Raw genomic sequence first — 16,776 nt, forward strand, 5'->3', positions numbered from 1 at the left:
AAGGTAAACGGTGTTTCCATGCGGTCTGGTACCCATCACGGTGTTCCGTTGCACCAGAAGTGGTTAAGTCATGCTGTCTGTCTGTGGACAAACACCGGCTCCCTCAGCCTGAAAGCGAGATGAGCACCACAACCCCATAGTCGCTTTTGACTGGACTTAACCATCCAGGGGTCCTTTACTTTTACCTTGCCTCCTAGCTGTGCTAGTGGGGGAAGTTTAAGGGGAAACAAAAAGTAACACATAAGCAATGGAAGCCAATTTCAGTCTACTATAAAACGCAATTTTATAATGCATTTCCTAATGCTCGTGTTATTTTCACTAATATATACATTTTTGCATTCCTTTTTCTCATTGTGCACTTTTTAAATGCATTTTTTTCATTGTGAAACAGCATTGCAAAATCTGAAGTGTGACTTTTACAGGGTAACTATTTTTCAATTCATGCATTCATTTGTGAATGAGGCTGTTTCGCATCAAAATGTGAACCTATCAAATTTCTCTCCCATTCTCACAAGTAACACCAAATCAGCCACTTTTCTTGTATGAGCTAAGCTTCAACCATGTTTGAGATTTCTTGCTAGGTTCAAAGGCAGTGAAACCTTTTTATTGATTTATTACAAGGCATGTAAATAGTCGAAAAGACATCATATAGAAAACAGTAATAAAATCGTTTTTCTTAAGAAATCACTTAATAAATACATTTCAACACTATGTCTCCCCCCCTTCCCTCCCACTCCTAACAGTTCACCCATTAAAAATGCAAATAGTTGAAAGACAATAAATAGAAAGTTACAATGGCATAATACAAACGTGAGATTTCAGCACAAAATCTCTTTGTGGTTTATTAGAAAAGGAGATTTTCTATCCCAAAACTTGGCATTTTGCACTTGATTTTATGTTTTACGTTTCCTACTTATTCTATCCATATAAACAATTTTGAGTTACAACACAACAGAAAGTTGTAATACAGTTTTCTCCTATACTTATGTTTTTTAAGAGAATCGAATGGCTTCAGATGCATCAAGGAAACACTTCAACACTTATTATACAGTTACCATGCAACCCTGCATGTGCCTACACAGTAGTAAGCCTTGCTGAGCTCACTGGGACTTACTCCTAGGTAGGTGGCTTTCAGGGCTACAGCCATCAGCAGCAGATAATATCGCCAATATTCTAACTACAAGTATCCATTTAGTGAAATTCACATTCATCTCCCATAGTGTTATGTGGCAATGTAACCCACTGTAAATAATGCTCCCATTTAACCAAACATTTGAATATCTGACTGCAGTTGATATCTTTCTATTCATTGGGATAAATGATATCAAACCAACAAAGATTTTCAGCTGCGGGCACTTAAGAAAGTCAACTGGTTGATTAGGGAGAAGGCATATCTCATGGGAACCCTTTTTCATTGGCTTACAGAATTAGTAAGAAATAATAACAAAAAGATGGCATCCGTTTTATAAACGATGCTTTCCGATTTCTTATACTATTATCTAAAAGGCAACAAGGGAAAGAGTTTTCTCCCCCCCCCCCCCCGGGACACGTCTCATTGTAAGTTTGGAATGTTATTGTTTATAAGACAAAAGTTCTGTCCCGCCCCAACCCAAACACACTCACACACTTAAAACTATAAACTGGAAAGTATAAATGGCATTTCTTCATCCTTGCATGCATTAGGCTGTCCTTATTGCTGGCACATTTCATCAGAATAATCGCAACTGTGAGTCCAAGTCAGATTTGCGTTTCTTGTTGACCAATCTAATATAGATTGATTTATTGTTCAGAAGGGAGTTGAAGAAGGTCCAGGAAAGAGAATGCTTGGGATGATCCAATGTTCCTAAAGGACAGAGAGATCGTGGCAAGACTTGGACTTAAGTTTGAAGGCCATGTTCTTGTTCTTCTTGGCTACAATTTTGCCCCAGAATCGCCTGGCTTTCTTGGGGATGCTCTCCCTCCGCTTCTGATATGCCAGTCTCCTTTCATTCTTCTCTTTGCTGTCTCTCCTGAGCCGCACTTGACGCACAATGCCTTCAAACAGCTCCTTCACATTGTGCTGGACGGCCGCCGAGGTCTCAATGAACTTGCAGTCAAACACAACGGCACAGGCCCTGCCCTCTGCAAAATATTTGAAGGGGATTTGTCATTGTACTAGCTGGAGAACTCAGGTGACAGCACATTCTTTTAAACAATGGACAAAGGGCTAATGAGCTGGGGTAGATTCATGAAAACAAGAGCTGGTGGTGACAACAACCCAGAGAATCACCCACTCCAATCCTTTGCCTTAAGACGGCGTATCATATAATCAGGGCTACACTGGTTGGTGTGCTAAACGTTATCAAAGTTCTACCCCGACATACTCACATTCTATGACAGGAAAAGCTGAATTCAGAGCCAAGCATAAATTATGCAAATTTTGCAAATTTAAATATTTTTTCTTGTCTGCTTCCGCCATCTATGGTGGCACTGAATTCCACCATCTAAATAATGGAACTCCTTTTCAGCCACCATACTTTGGGATTCTGAGATTTCAAATTTTGCTAGAAATTTTGCTAGAGATTTGCCTTTTGCCTTTGAAGAAGAGAGCTGAATGAACAACCGAAAATCCCAGGCATTCAGTCTGTCTCCACCACTTTTGTGAAAGCTTCCAATCATGGGGATTCTACAAGACAGCCTATCCCATGGGTAATTTTTGGTAATAATTATATTCCAACCCCAAGAGTATTTATGTTGTTCCTATGAACAGGGCTTATCTTAATTCAATTAGCTGCCATGAAATTTCCTCAAGAAACCTTTAGGGCAAGGATGGGGAACCTGTGGCCGTCCCGATGTTCCTGGTCTACAACTCCCATTATCCTTGACTATGCTGGCTGGAGCTGATGAACACTGGAGTCCATCAATATCTGAAGGGCCACAGGTTCCCATCCCTGCCTTATGGCTATAGGTTTTGTGAGACCATTGACATTTGAGAAGATCCACACCATACATTTAAAGCACCTCCAACACAAGTTGAAAGCAGGTGACTTCCCCCAAAGAATCCTGAGAACTCTCATTTCTTAAGGGTACTGCAAATTGTAGCTCTGTGTTTCCCAGGATCCATGGGGTTTTAAGTGTGTGCATTGGGTGTGTTATAAACATATGGTGCAGATCTGCCCTTGTCCTATCTCCCATGCAGAATGAAATTTTCCAAGGTTTCTCGGGAGAAAGACACAGCTGAACGTGTTGTTATTTGTAGCGTAGACATATCTAAGATTACAAACCCTCCGAGCAGGGTTAGTGTCAAAAGTGTAGCAGCAAAGAAAACAGCACTACCAGTTGACAGCTAGTAGCTCCTACCTGAAACGGAGACTTCCCGGCACCTAACGAGATCACTTTTGTTGCCCACTAAAATAATGGGAATGTCTTCTGTCTGGCGTGCCCTGCGGAGCTGTATCCTGAGCTCGGATGCTCTCTCAAAGCTTGCACGGTCCGTGATGGAATAGACAATCAAATATGCATCCCCAACCTGCATGCAGTGATCTTGGAGCCATCCGTTTTCACCCTGTTTAAATAATTTTTTTAAAAAAGTGTATTCCAGGTCAACAAATACTGGGTGTCTTAACCGGAAGACCTGCATCTACAGGAAACAAGCAAAATATTGCCGCAACATGTTTTCATTACTTTTGGTATGGTAGCTCAGAGTTACAGAATGAGTGCTGCATTATGTGGTCATTGGTTAACTTGTGGCTGTCTCTTGCAGCACCAAGTGCCCACTTACGTCTGAGCTGCTCGCGCATTTGTCAATATACGATTGACTAATTAGATGCAAAATTAGATGCAAACCCTCCATACACTGAATATGTATAAAAAAGTAAAATCCCCTGTGCTACTATATTGTTTCAGCATAAGTTTATAAGTATTAATACACAAGTATTTTATATATTTTATATATTTCCCCTTCATGGATCACTGCCTTGTCGTGGCGAAGGGGCTTGAATTACTCAGGAAGCTATGGACAGGTCAAGATGGACAGGTCATAGTGGAGAGTTTGGACCAAACGTGATCCACCTGGAGTAGGAACTGGCAAGCCACTCCAGTATCCCTGCCAAGAAAACTCCATGGACAAAGACAACAGGCATATAAAAGATATGACGCTGGAAGATGAGCCCCTCAGGTCGGAAGGCGTCCAACATGCTACTGGGGAAGAGCAGAGGACAAGTACAAGTAGATCCAGAGCTGATGAAGCGGCTGGGCCAAAGCCGAAAGGACGCACAGTTGCTGATATGCCTGGAAGCGAAAGGAAAGTCCAATGCTGTAAAGAAAAGTATTGCATAGGAACCTGGAATGTAAGAACCATGAACCTTGGAAAGCTGGATGTGGTAAAAAATGAGATGGCAAGAATAAACATTGACATCCTAGGCATCAGTGAACTAAAATGGACAGGAATGGGCGAATTCAGTTCGGATGACTATCATATCTACTACTGTGGGCAGGAATCCCGTAAAAGAAATGGAGTGGCCCTCATAGTCAACAAAAGAGTGGCGAAAGCTGTACTGGGATGCAATTTCAAAAATGATAGAATGATCTCGATACGAATCCAAGGCAGACCTTTTAACATCACAGTAATCCAAGTTTATGCACCAACTACCAGTGCTGAAGAAACTGAAATTGATCAATTCTATGAAGACTTACAACACCTTGTAGAAATGACACCAAAGAAGGATGTTCTTCTCATTATAGGGGATTGGAATGCTAAAGTAGGGAGTCAAGAGATAAAAGGAACAACTGGCAAGTTTGGCCTTGGAGTTCAAAATGAAGCAGGGCAAAGGCTAATAGAGTTCTGTCAAGAGAACAAGCTGGTCATCACAAACACTCTTTTCCAACAACACAAGAGACGACTCTACACATGGACATCACCAGATGGGCAACATCAAAATCAGATTGATTATATTCTCTGCAGCCAAAGATGGAGAAGCTCTATACACTCAGCAAAAACAAGACCTGGAGCTGACTGTGGCTCAGATCATCAGCTTCTTATAGCAAAATTCCAGCTTAAACTGAAGAAAGTAGGAAAAACCACTGGGCCAGTAAGATACAATCTAAATCAAATTCCTTATGAATACACAGTTGAAGTGAAGAACAGGTTTAAGGATTTAGATTTGGTGGATAGAGTGCCTGAAGAACTGTGGATGGAGGCTCGTAACATTATACAGGAGACAGCAACGAAAACCATCCCAATGAAAAAGAAATGCAAGAAAGCAAAGTGGCTGTCCAATGAGGCCTTACAAATAGCGGGGGAGAGAAGGCAAGCAAAATGCGAGGGAGATCGTGAAAGATACAGGAAATTGAATGCAGATTTCCAAAGAATAGCAAGGAGAGACAAGAGGGCCTTTCTAAACGAGCAATGCAAAGAAATAGAGGAAAATAACAGAATGGGAAAAACCAGAGATTTGTTCAAGAAAATTGGAGATATGAAAGGAAGATTTCGTACAAAGATTACCACAATTAAGGACAAAAGTGTAAAGGACCTAACAGAAGCAGAAGACATCAAGAAGAGGTGGCAAGAATACACAGAGGAATTATACCAGAAAGATATGGAGGTCTCATACACCCCAGGTAATGTGGTTGCTGACCTTGAGCCAGACATCCTGGAGAGTGAAGTCAAATGGGCCTTAGAAAGCCTCGCTAACAACAAGGCCAGTGGAAGTGATGATATTCCAGCTGAACTATTTAAAATTTTAAAAGATGATGCTGTTAAGGTGCTACACTCAATATGCCAGCAAATTTGGAAAACTCAGCAGTGGCCAGAGGATTGGAGAAGATCAGTCTACATCCCAATCCCAAAGAAGGGCAGTGCCAAAGAATGCTCCAACCACCGCACAATTGCACTCATTTCACACGCTAGCAAGGTTATGCTTAAAATTCTACAAGGCAGGCTTAAGCAGTATGTGGACCGAGAACTCCCAGAAGTGCAAGCTGGATTTCGAAGGGGCAGAGGAACCAGAGACCAAATTGCAAACATGCGCTGGATTATGGAGAAAGCTAGAGAGTTCCAGAAAAACATCTACTTCTGCTTCATTGACTACGCAAAAGCATTTGACTGTGTCGACCACAGCAAACTATGGCAAGTTCTTAAAGAAATGGGAGTGCCGGATCACCTCATTTGTCTCCTGAGAAATCTCTATGTGGGACAAGAAGCTACAGTTAGAACTGGATATGGAACAACTGATTGGTTCAAAATTGGGAAAGGAGTACGACAAGGCTGTATATTGTCTCCCTGCTTATTTATATATATGCAGAATTCATCATGCGAAAGGCTGGACTGGATGAATCCCAAACCGGAATTAAGATTGCCGGAAAAAATATCAACAACCTCAGATATGCTGATGATACTACCCTGATGGCAGAAAGTGAGGAGGAATTAAAGAACCTTTTAATGAGGGTGAAAGAGGAGAGCGCTAAATATGGTCTGAAGCTCAACATCAAAAAAACTAAGATCATGGCCACTGGTCCCATCACCTCCTGGCAAATAGAAGGGGAAGAAATGGAGGCAGTGAGAGATTTCACTTTCTTGGGTTCCATGATCACTGCAGATGGTGACAGCAGTCACGAAATTAGAAGACGCCTGCTTCTTGGGAGAAAAGCAATGACAAACCTAGACAACATCTTAAAAAGCAAAGACATCACCTTGCCGACAAAGGTCCGTATAGTTAAAGCTATGGTTTTCCCAGTAGTAATGTATGGAAGTGAGAGCTGGACCATAAAGAAGGCTGATCGCCGAAGAATTGATGCTTTTGAATTATGGTGCTGGAGGAGACTCTTGAGAGTCCCATGGACTGCAAGAAGATCAAACCTATCCATTCTCAAAGAAATCAGCCCTGAGTGCTCACTAGAAGGACAGATCCTGAAGTTGAGGCTCCAGTACTTTGGCCACCTCATGAGAAGAGAAGACTCCCTAGAAAAGACCCTGATGTTGGGAAAGATGGAGGGCACAAGGAGAAGGGGACGACAGAGGATGAGATGGTTGGACAGTGTTCTCGAAGCGACTAACATGAGTTTGGCCAAACTGCGGGAGGCAGTGAAGGATAGGCGTGCCTGGCGTGCTCTGGTCCATGGGGTCACGAAGAGTCGGACACGACTGGACGACTGAACAACAAAATTTTATATATTATATGTACTGTTGCATGTGTTTATGTGCTGTTACTTTAGGAAACGTGGGGTGCATATAATATTATACATATAATAATATGTGTAATGTGTGAAAATGCTTTGCATTTTTATAGGAACTGGTAAAAAAAACCAATTTGCTTCCTCTGAGACCAAAGAGAGAGAAGGGGACTAGCAAAATGGAATCTCAACATCAAGGCTTTTTAAAAAAAAAAAAATCAATTCCTACTCCCTTTTCTCTGCTTCCAAACATACAGTAGCTGGATGTGTTTATGCAGAGATATAGCAAAAAACACTTGGGGAGACCAGATGCAAAGGAAGGCATGGCACCTGAGTTAGATAGAAGGAGAAATTCAGAATGTATATCTTCTCTGCTATCTTCTTGGTTTATGTTATTTATTTATTATATTTATACTCTGCTTGTCTCTCAAAGCAGTTTACAATGGTAATCCATCGGAAGATGCAACAGAAGCAAATGGGTGTCCATGGGTTACGTTTGCCAAAGGCCATTGCTCAGTGGTTGAGCTTCTGCCTTGCATGCAGAAAATCTCACATGCAATCTCTGGCATCTCCAAGCAAGGCTGGTTAAGACATTTGGCTGACACCCTGGAGAGTCACTGCTAATACTGAGCTAAATAAATCAATGGTTATCATGTGGTTTATCATATGACTCAGTATAAAGCAGGTTCTGACGGTGTGCATGTGTAGTAATGTCTGCTTTTTGTACACAATGAAAGAATATACACCGAATAGTGCTGCATCAGTCAGGGACCGAGAAACTGGTGCTGCCTGTTTATGGAGATGATGGGGAGCAGGGGAGCATCATAGATGTTTTATCCACAGCTCACACCACAAACTTTTCAGCTGCTGATGGCAATCATGGTGGGTAGAACAAATGGTCCAACTAATTCAGTACAAATGTAGTTCCTACTTTGCTGACTCAAGATGCTCCATTTTAAAAATTAACATTGTCCCATTTACTTTCATTCCAGGATGTCAGGCCATTTATTTTGGCCCATAAACTTACCTGGAACTAGGCCTGATTACAAAAGGGCTAAAATGTTTTAAAATGTTTCAAACGGTTCTAATTTTGGTTCCTCTGTTTTGCTTTTGTCGGGTTGATGCTGGTTAAAAGTTTAGTTGGGGTTGGCGGTTATTTTAATTTGGATATAACTGTAAACTCTTTATTATTGCCAATATTGTTATTGTTATTATTGGTTTCTATAGGTTTATTGGTTTGTTTGTTGCTCGTATAGGATATTTTGTTTTTTAATGTTTGGTGCTTTGTTGTGTTTTTATATATGTTGTAAGCCGCCCAGAGTGGCTCGGGAAACCCAGCAAGATGGGCAGGATATAAATTAAAGAATTATTATTATTATTAAAACCTACCCGCTACCTGCCATAAACCACCATTGGCAGGATTGGTAGCAACAGCAGCAGAGATGGTCTATGGCTTATGAAAATATTTAAGTTTCTTGCTAATGATATGTGCATTATATTTGACTTCCTTTAGTGATATTTTATTTTGAAATGTTTCAAATAGGTTTGGGTTTGTTTGTTTTTTGCTGCATTAAATGTTCATTCTGTAATTGACCTCCTTTATAGTGTTTTAGTTTTAGATTCGATTTTAATTTTTAAATCTTTAAGATAATGTTTTAGTTTCCTGTTAATTATGCTGCTTTGAATGTATACTTTATAGTTGACTTTCTTCTGTAATGTTTTATTCTGGATTGTTTTGTTTTAAATTGTTGTTGTTGTTGTTGTTGTTGTTGTTGTTGTTATTATTATTATTATTATTATTATTATTATTATTATTACCCTGCCCATCTGGCTGGGTTTCCCCAGCCACTCTGGGTGGCTCCCAACAGAATATTAAAAACACGATAAAACATCAAACATTTAAAACTTCCCTAAACAGGGTTGCCTTCAGATGTCTTCTAAAAGTCAGATAGTTGTTTATTTCCTTGACATCTGATGGGAGCGCATTCCACAGGGCGGGCGTCACTACTGAGAAGGCTCTCTGCCTGGTTCCCTGAGATTTTTTTCTTAAAGAATTAAAGCAGCATAGAAATTATGATGATGATAATAGTAATAATAATAATATATTCTCAGGCACAGAAGCTGTTGAATTTATAAGCTTAAAGATGAAATAAAGATAGAGAGAGAGCAAACCTATTGAATCTGATTCTTGTCTTTGCCTTACAATTTAACAACACTTAACATTTGTTTTTGGGTTTTTTTAAGACCCCTTAGAGTCAAATTTCCAAAGCAATGTTTGAAAAATTCAGCATGGCAAAATGAATATTTCATCCTACCTTGTTCTCCCACATGTCAATTAGCATGATAGTTGCACTTTCACCATCTACCAGCAAGGTTCGTTCATAGGTATCTTCTAGAAGAAAAACAACACAGTGTCATTTAAAAAAAAAATTGTTCTCAAAAGCTGGAGAGAAAGCTGTTGGAAAAGTCATAGGCTGGTATATAGAAGATTCCTATTTAGGATCTCCCAGCAGTCCTACGACTGTATGATAGTTGACAGCAGTTATCATATTGACCCCCAAACAAAGGCATCATTCATTATTAATAAAACAAATTAAACTGGTGCAAGAGTGTGCAGACTTTGGGGTTGCACAGAACTCTTCATCAGACAAACCATACCTGTCCACACAACCTAATGGAAAGCATTCTCTGAAACTCAACAGCTGAAATATTTTTGAGCCAACATAATTTTGCTCTGACAATAAGTTATTATTTTGGATCTCCTGTGATTCTATTGCAATAACGGAAAATATATCAGGATCTGTTTGTTTCCATCTGGGAACCAAATTCAGCCTTCGTATAAGGTCAGGTAAAAATCCATTGCTTTGTAGCTTCTGTGTAGATAGCAACCTATCAGGGGTGCTGTAGCAGTAGATTTCCTGCATCAGCAGGGGGGTTGGACTAGACCTTTAAGGTTTTTAACCAAATGAGTGATTCTATTTATATCGACAATGCAGTACTGCTGGCCAAAAATGTTTTTATTAACTTTGTTCCTTCCACTGCATCTTCTAAGACTTGCAAATAGCTGTGTGTGTTTTTTTTTGGGGGGGGGTATATAGTTATTTCAGTTCTGATGCAAATCTTCCAACAATTTGTAATTGAAACAACGATTTCTGGCAAGGATCTTATAGTTTCCATGAGCTACATAGACTTATAATTTCCTTGGTAGACATAATGAAGCTGGCAAGACAAACGATTACATTCACTCTGCTGAAGTTATCTTTATCGTAAGGAGAGTAATAAGAGCAGGAAGAAGAAGACCCACTGGAAGAAATAAGCCAAATACTGAACGTTTGACCCCATGGGAGCTTCAGACAGACGCAAAGGCTCCAGCTAGGCTTAGTAATGGAAAATATTTGTTTTCACTCAGTTTATGGGTGAACAGGCATTGCCACTGCGAGCAGCTTTCGCCTGGGGCAAAAGTGTGTGGAAAGCAAAGGGTTGCTGCCCTTTTTTTCAGAAAGAGACTAGCTGTTCCCATGTAGGATGTTCAATCGGCAATAACTCTTCCTTACATTAGTGCTTCTTGCTAAATATGATGAATGTGTGAAAACGCCAGACACAGCAATGTATTTCCTGCGGTTTTCTTTCATCTGTGATCCATGTCCGACTATCTTTAGGGGAAGGATTATGTACTAAAGCCAACCTATAATTCAGAGAATTTTAGAGGCCTCAGGGTTGGTCTATATAAGCTCCCCAGACAATATGATAAATTGATTCCCTGCCCCCATCTCTGCAATCTTAATTCCTTTCTCTTTGTTTTTTTTCTTTTCTTTTCAAAAGTTGGGGCCACATCTTCAGCATTGTATATTTAAAATAGCATCAAAACAGCCATGGCTTCCCCAAAGAATCCTGGGAACTGCAGTTTGCTAAGGGTGCTGATTCCAAGTCCCCTTAACAAACTACAGTTCCCAGGATACTTTGGGGGAAGTCATGTATTTTAAATGCATGGTGTGTACGCAACCAGTGTTGGTACTCAATGGTCACTGAGCATTAGACTGTTTTCATGTTCCCCTCACCCCCTAGGAATCCATCACAATTTCCCCCCCACTTCTGTCCACCTTCCTTCAAGCTGCTGATGAGACCCTCTTGAGTTTTGGTTATGTAAGCAACAGTAGTCTAGGAACATAGGAAGCTATCTTGTACTGAGTCAGACCATATCAGTTGTGTGTCCTTGTTTCTCAATTTGATCCTCTTACATGGTTTAGAATGTTTGGTGGTATTTTATGCATTGCAATTTGCTGTTATCTTTTAAATTGATTATAGATTGGTATTTTTTTTATTGCGGTTGATAAGTGCAAACTGCTTGATTATTATTTGCCAGTGTTTAATTTTGCTGTTAATGTTTGCTATTAGATTCTGATGTATTTTTGAATGTTTCTTTGTTTGATATAAGTTGTTTATTTTAAAGTTATTGTGACTTTTTATATTGGATCAGATTGTTACTATTAACGGCTGATGTTTTTCTATGCATTGGAAGCCACCTAGAGTGGCTGGGGTGGGGTATGTATGTATGTATGTATGTATGTATGTATGTATGTATAAATAAATAAATAAATAAATAAAATAAAATATTATTATTAGTCCATCTTGTTCCATATGGCTTACACTGATGGGCAGTGGCTCTCTAGGGCTTCAGGCAAGAGACCTAACTGGAGATGCTGGGGACTGAACTTGTGACCTTCTGCATGGAAGGCAGATGCTGTACCACTGAGCTAGAGCCCTCTCCCACTGAAGACTGGAATTAGTATACAGTATATGAGGGCAACAGAATGCACCCAGTAAATCCTTCACAATACCACTGCAACATGGAGAATCAACTTCGAGTAGAGGATCCTGGTGTTGTGTGTGTATCTCCCCATCTTCCCTTCAGTCTCCCCTCCTTCCTCATAGTAAACAAAAGGTGCCCAATGCCTATTAGCTCAAGGAATAACTAATATCCGAGGCTCTCCTTTTAATCACACTGTAAGACCTGCTGGGGAAAGCCTCTGGCAAGGAGCAACCAGCTCTCTCACCGTGGTGTGACTCGTACAAGAGGATTTCCAGCCTTTATCTCCTGTTAGCTTGTCAGCAAAAGAAGCAGCAAACCCTGCCAAGTGCTTCATGGAAACAGTCTGCTTGCTGGAGCCGATGTGTTTGTAATGTTCTCTTGTATCTTTAATGTGTATATAAATATGATGCCACACAAGCCTTGTTGAAAGGCAGAATCTCAGTGGCAATTAATTGAAACAAGTCCAGCAGGCAAAAACAAAAACAAATTTAAGCAAGTGCTTGGTCACTAATGTGGCTCATCTGCCTCTTGCAGATGGTGCAACGAATGTAAATTTCACCTTTGTGCAGTGGGCTACATTTTACACACACACACAGCCCCCTCTAGCCTCCATCCAGTGAAGCAACAGACAGGGCGTTGTTAAGAGTTCAGGGACCAATTCCAGCCAGGCAAAAATGCTCAAAGGGAGTGAGAAGAACAGCCAGTTCAGAACGCATTTGGGGGTGATGGGTGGCCTGAGGGCAAATAGAGAGGCTTGGAGAACCAGGTCCGAGGTCCCCCCACCACGCTCCTCTAAGAAAGGCAACAGCATCAGGTGAAATGAAGTAGAAGAGGGGAAGGGGAAAGAAAGGCCTGAAAGAGGCCTGGGGAGGTGAAGGGAAGGTGGGGAGAAGAGTGAGCAGAGAGGGAAAGGCAGCAGGCAGACAAGTGGCGATAGAGAGGGATGTGGAAGAAGGCAAGGTGAGAGAAAGTGGCCACGAAGCCCACAGCGCCACCCTGCCAATCGCTACTGAGTAATAGAGATACGATAAAAAAAACTCCCTATGAGTTCATAGCAATGCTATATCATTGCTCCCAAATGCCTGCTACTACGAATATCATTACTATTGAATGCTCTTTGAATCCAACATTTTGGGATTAATCATAGGATTAATTAGCACTGCCCAGGGATAATAAAGGGTGGGACTCACCTAGCACCTGCCCCATCAGCAGAAGCCCTGTGCAAGGACTGCTGCTTGCACAATGGCTGTTTTTTGCCTCCACTCCTCCCCCTGTGATATTGGCTGGGCGGGGGGGGGGGTTGTTCAGAGAGCCCCCAGAACAATGTGAAGGAGGGAGGAGAGTGGGGAATCGTTACACGTAGCAAGCTGCGATGCTTGAGCTGGCGAAACGTTTATACTAGTGCAACATTTAATTCCACCCCGAAGAGCAGTACCGTAGTCAAGTTTTGCAGACCCAGTGAAAGTAATGAACATGACTAAGGTGTATTCGTTTCAGTGGGTCTACAGTGAATAATATTTAGTTGAAAACCACTCAGAAAATGAAAATGTGAGAGGGTTCCATGTTGCAAGCTGGGAATCAGAGATGAAAGCTACAGGATTCCGTTATTAGTCTCTTGAACTGCAAACTTCTCTTCATGCAACCTCTTTATTTTGCTAATTTTCTAACTCTGTTGTCATATCATTAGGAATATTGCAATAGGGTTGTTAATTTAGATCAAGACCAGTACTAATCTTGTAAAGCTACATTTATTTTCTCATTTCCTCTTTCTTCCTTATTTCTTGTCAGATCAACTGCGACTTATAAGAACTTCACTTCTGCCCTAAGAAGACATTTCTTAAGCCTGTAGCTGTTGTGTTTCTGTATGTGACGATCCTACTTTGCATATCAGTCTAATCTGTAGCTTGTAAACTTGTAAACTTTATTAAAGTCAATGGTCACTTAATTCAGTCTGGTTTGTAATTGAGAATATTTGAGAAGAAGCTACACACTGATCTGAAGCAGGGAGCACTCGCCCAACCAAAGGCCCAGTGATAAATGGACTCCACAGCTACCACTATTGGGAGAAGCTGTCCTGGGTATCTTGTGGAAATGACAGGATTTTTTAATTTTAGCAATAAATAAATAAATATGTGGAAGATTTAATTTCTGGTGCAGTGTAAGAAACCCTGTCTCCTTCCTTTATGCAGGCAGTGGAGAACCTCAGGAACAGGGGCCAATGAAGTCCTTCAACCTTCTCTATCTGGCCCTTCAAACTCTCCCCACCCCATCCCCCTCCAGGCCACCCCTCTCAAAACCTGCTTTGCACCTTCTTTGGGTGTTTTCCCTGTCTCCTTGAATTCTGATAGTGGCTTGCTTCTTGCCTGGATGGAGGACAGAGAGGGCTGTGTGCAGAAATCAGCCTACTACTGCATAAAAGTGTTCCTCCTCCCATTTTTGTCTCTGGTGCCCCACCCACCAGTGCCATTGCGGCCCATGGGAAGCTGCCCAGATGCAGAAGCGGCCCTTCCATTGGGAAAAGGTTCCCCACTCTGCTTCATGTGCACTTTGCCAGATTTAAAGCACTGACAACAGAGAATCTCCTTCCACCACCTCCATCGTAATCTCCACCTTACATCACTGGGCACCCAACATGCCAAAATCGTCTTGGGGGCTAAGAGCCAAGGGAATCACAGCCTCAATATCAGGAGCTCCAAGTTCTCAGGGCTAATCGCCGCTTACACAAGAGGCTTTAAATAAACCTCCGCAGCGTGGAACGTAATGACTTACCTCCAAGCACCTCGCAGTCGCTGTCCATGCTGTCGTGCACACCTGCAAAGATGTTGGCAATGGTTGTCTTGCCAACTCCTTGCTCCCCGATGAGTACCACTCGGTAGTAGGTGTTTCCTGACTCAGAGGAGATGACAGAGTCAGAAGACTCCGACGACCAGCTTCTTCGGTAATACTCTTCAGGATTGGCGGTGTACCTTTTGTGTCGGTTGCACTCATGGGGGTCTTTCTGGACCACCAGGTTTCTCCCATCTGCTGGGATGCTCCAGCGTTGCTGCTGCGATTGTAAGGTGTTGCTGCTGTGACGCATCGTGACATTATTCAGAGTCATGGCTTTTCCCAGCCCTGGTCAAAAACAACAACAGTAAAATCACAAGTGTTATATGTACCATTGAATTTCTGCGTACCATATCTGAACAGGTGAGTTCTCGAGATCTGCAAATACTTGACACCTGGAAGTATCAATGGTGCTGCTAGGAGTGATGATAATAGGAAGTGCCGTACCTCTTGAGATTATTTCTTATTCCGAGATCTTTTTGCTGTTTGCACATGACAACAGCACTCTCCCCCTTTGCAAACCTTGCACAGTCATATGGACTAGCAGCAATCTAAAAAATGGACATGTGGTTCATGTGTGGTTGATGCTCTGAATCAGTGTATTGGTCACCTCTCATGGTACTGCAGCATCTGGGGGGGGGGGGGACATCCAAAGCAACCAAGAAACTTGGTTTTACACCATACAAAAGAATGACTTCAGGGTGTTTTTTCATAGATGCGTCAGAGGCTAGGGTGTTAGTTACATCATTGGGTCTCCCCCCCCCCCGCTTTGGTTTTCCTAAATACCTAAATTCCTTTTTACTACACTAATGAGGAGGAAACACTACAAATAAGTAACCATAGTTTACTGCCCAATAAGTCCAGTCAAACTGGGGAGCCCCTAATTCATCTCTGGAGCAGTGAGCTGGGTGCTCCCCTTGTCTAAAGATGGCTTTTAATTACACTTTGCAGGAAGACTGTCAAGTGTTGGTGGGCGGTACAATGCAGCGAGTTAATTCCTGATGGCCACTCTCATTTTCAGCTACCATTTTTAGGAAAGTTGCTTTGATCCTCTCCAGCTCCCAACATGACAGCTAGTTGGACATTTTGCTTATTCAAGCTTATGCTTGAGTGTTCTCAGTTCACATCACTTCTCTCCAGCTAACAAACAGAGCACTTGCCCAAAAGATTGTTGAAGGCCATTTTCAAAATTCAGATGGAGAAGCATTCACAAGTTCAACTCTTTTTCAAGCAATGCACACAAGCTCCCTGAGAACTTCCTCAGGAGGCTTCCAAACAATTTTAAAACAAAAATATGCAGCAGAGAAGGAAACTCCGCTCCATGACATTTCAGATGCACACATTTTCATACATTTTGCAGCAACCCGCAAAGCTATTATATTTGGCCTTGCCTGTTGTTTGGGTTGAGAGACGCAAAGGAATGCTGGTCAGAAAGAGAAACACCACCCAATACAAATTTAGACTGTTCCTTTTCTCCCTTACTGACTAGTCACTTCAACTTTTTCAACCAAAGATGATAGTGAACAGATATCAAGCTCATCTCTGTATATGTGACATATGAACACATTTGCTACTATTTTGTGGCTCTAGTTAACACTGTGCTCTCTAAAAAGGGATAGAATAAGGTGCCTTTCCTTTCCTTTGATACATTTACAGCAGCTAACTATGCTGTTACTTTAATAGTCTAACAAAGAAATAAAGTTTGGTCTGACGCAAATTTCGAACACTCTTTCAACTTTCATACATTTTTGTCTATCTACTCACATGCCACCAGAGCTAAAGCAATGCATTCGAATCAGTGCTCATTAAAGTCAACACTACCTTGTTGCTGTTTTTACTCTCTGTTCCAACCACAGGCGACTCCGTTAATCTCACTCCCTAGTTCTCAGGAGAGTGTTGAACACCGATCTCCACTCTCCCACTGGAAATCCTTCTTCTGTCCAAGGGCTGCCTCTCTAATTCTTTCTCAGCAAACCTGGTTTATATTAAGC

At 41.5% G+C, this 16,776-nt stretch overlaps 1 protein-coding gene across 1 annotated transcript; it reads right to left on the bottom strand.

Annotated features, from left to right (window-relative positions):
* Positions 1 to 1,535: 1,535 nt before the first annotated feature.
* Positions 1,536 to 16,745, bottom strand: GEM (GTP binding protein overexpressed in skeletal muscle). The gene is made up of 5 exons (XM_033155588.1): positions 16,607 to 16,745; positions 14,729 to 15,073; positions 9,465 to 9,541; positions 3,340 to 3,544; positions 1,536 to 2,121 (listed from the first exon to the last, which is right to left on the bottom strand). The coding sequence occupies exons 2-5, from the start codon at positions 15,057 to 15,059 to the stop codon at positions 1,844 to 1,846; spliced, it is 891 nt and encodes a 296-aa protein (XP_033011479.1). The 5' UTR covers positions 15,060 to 15,073; positions 16,607 to 16,745; the 3' UTR covers positions 1,536 to 1,843.
* Positions 16,746 to 16,776: the final 31 nt, after the last annotated feature.

Source organism: Lacerta agilis, chromosome 7, assembly GCF_009819535.1.
Source record: "Lacerta agilis isolate rLacAgi1 chromosome 7, rLacAgi1.pri, whole genome shotgun sequence".
NCBI classification, from domain to species: Eukaryota; Metazoa; Chordata; class Lepidosauria; order Squamata; family Lacertidae; genus Lacerta; species Lacerta agilis.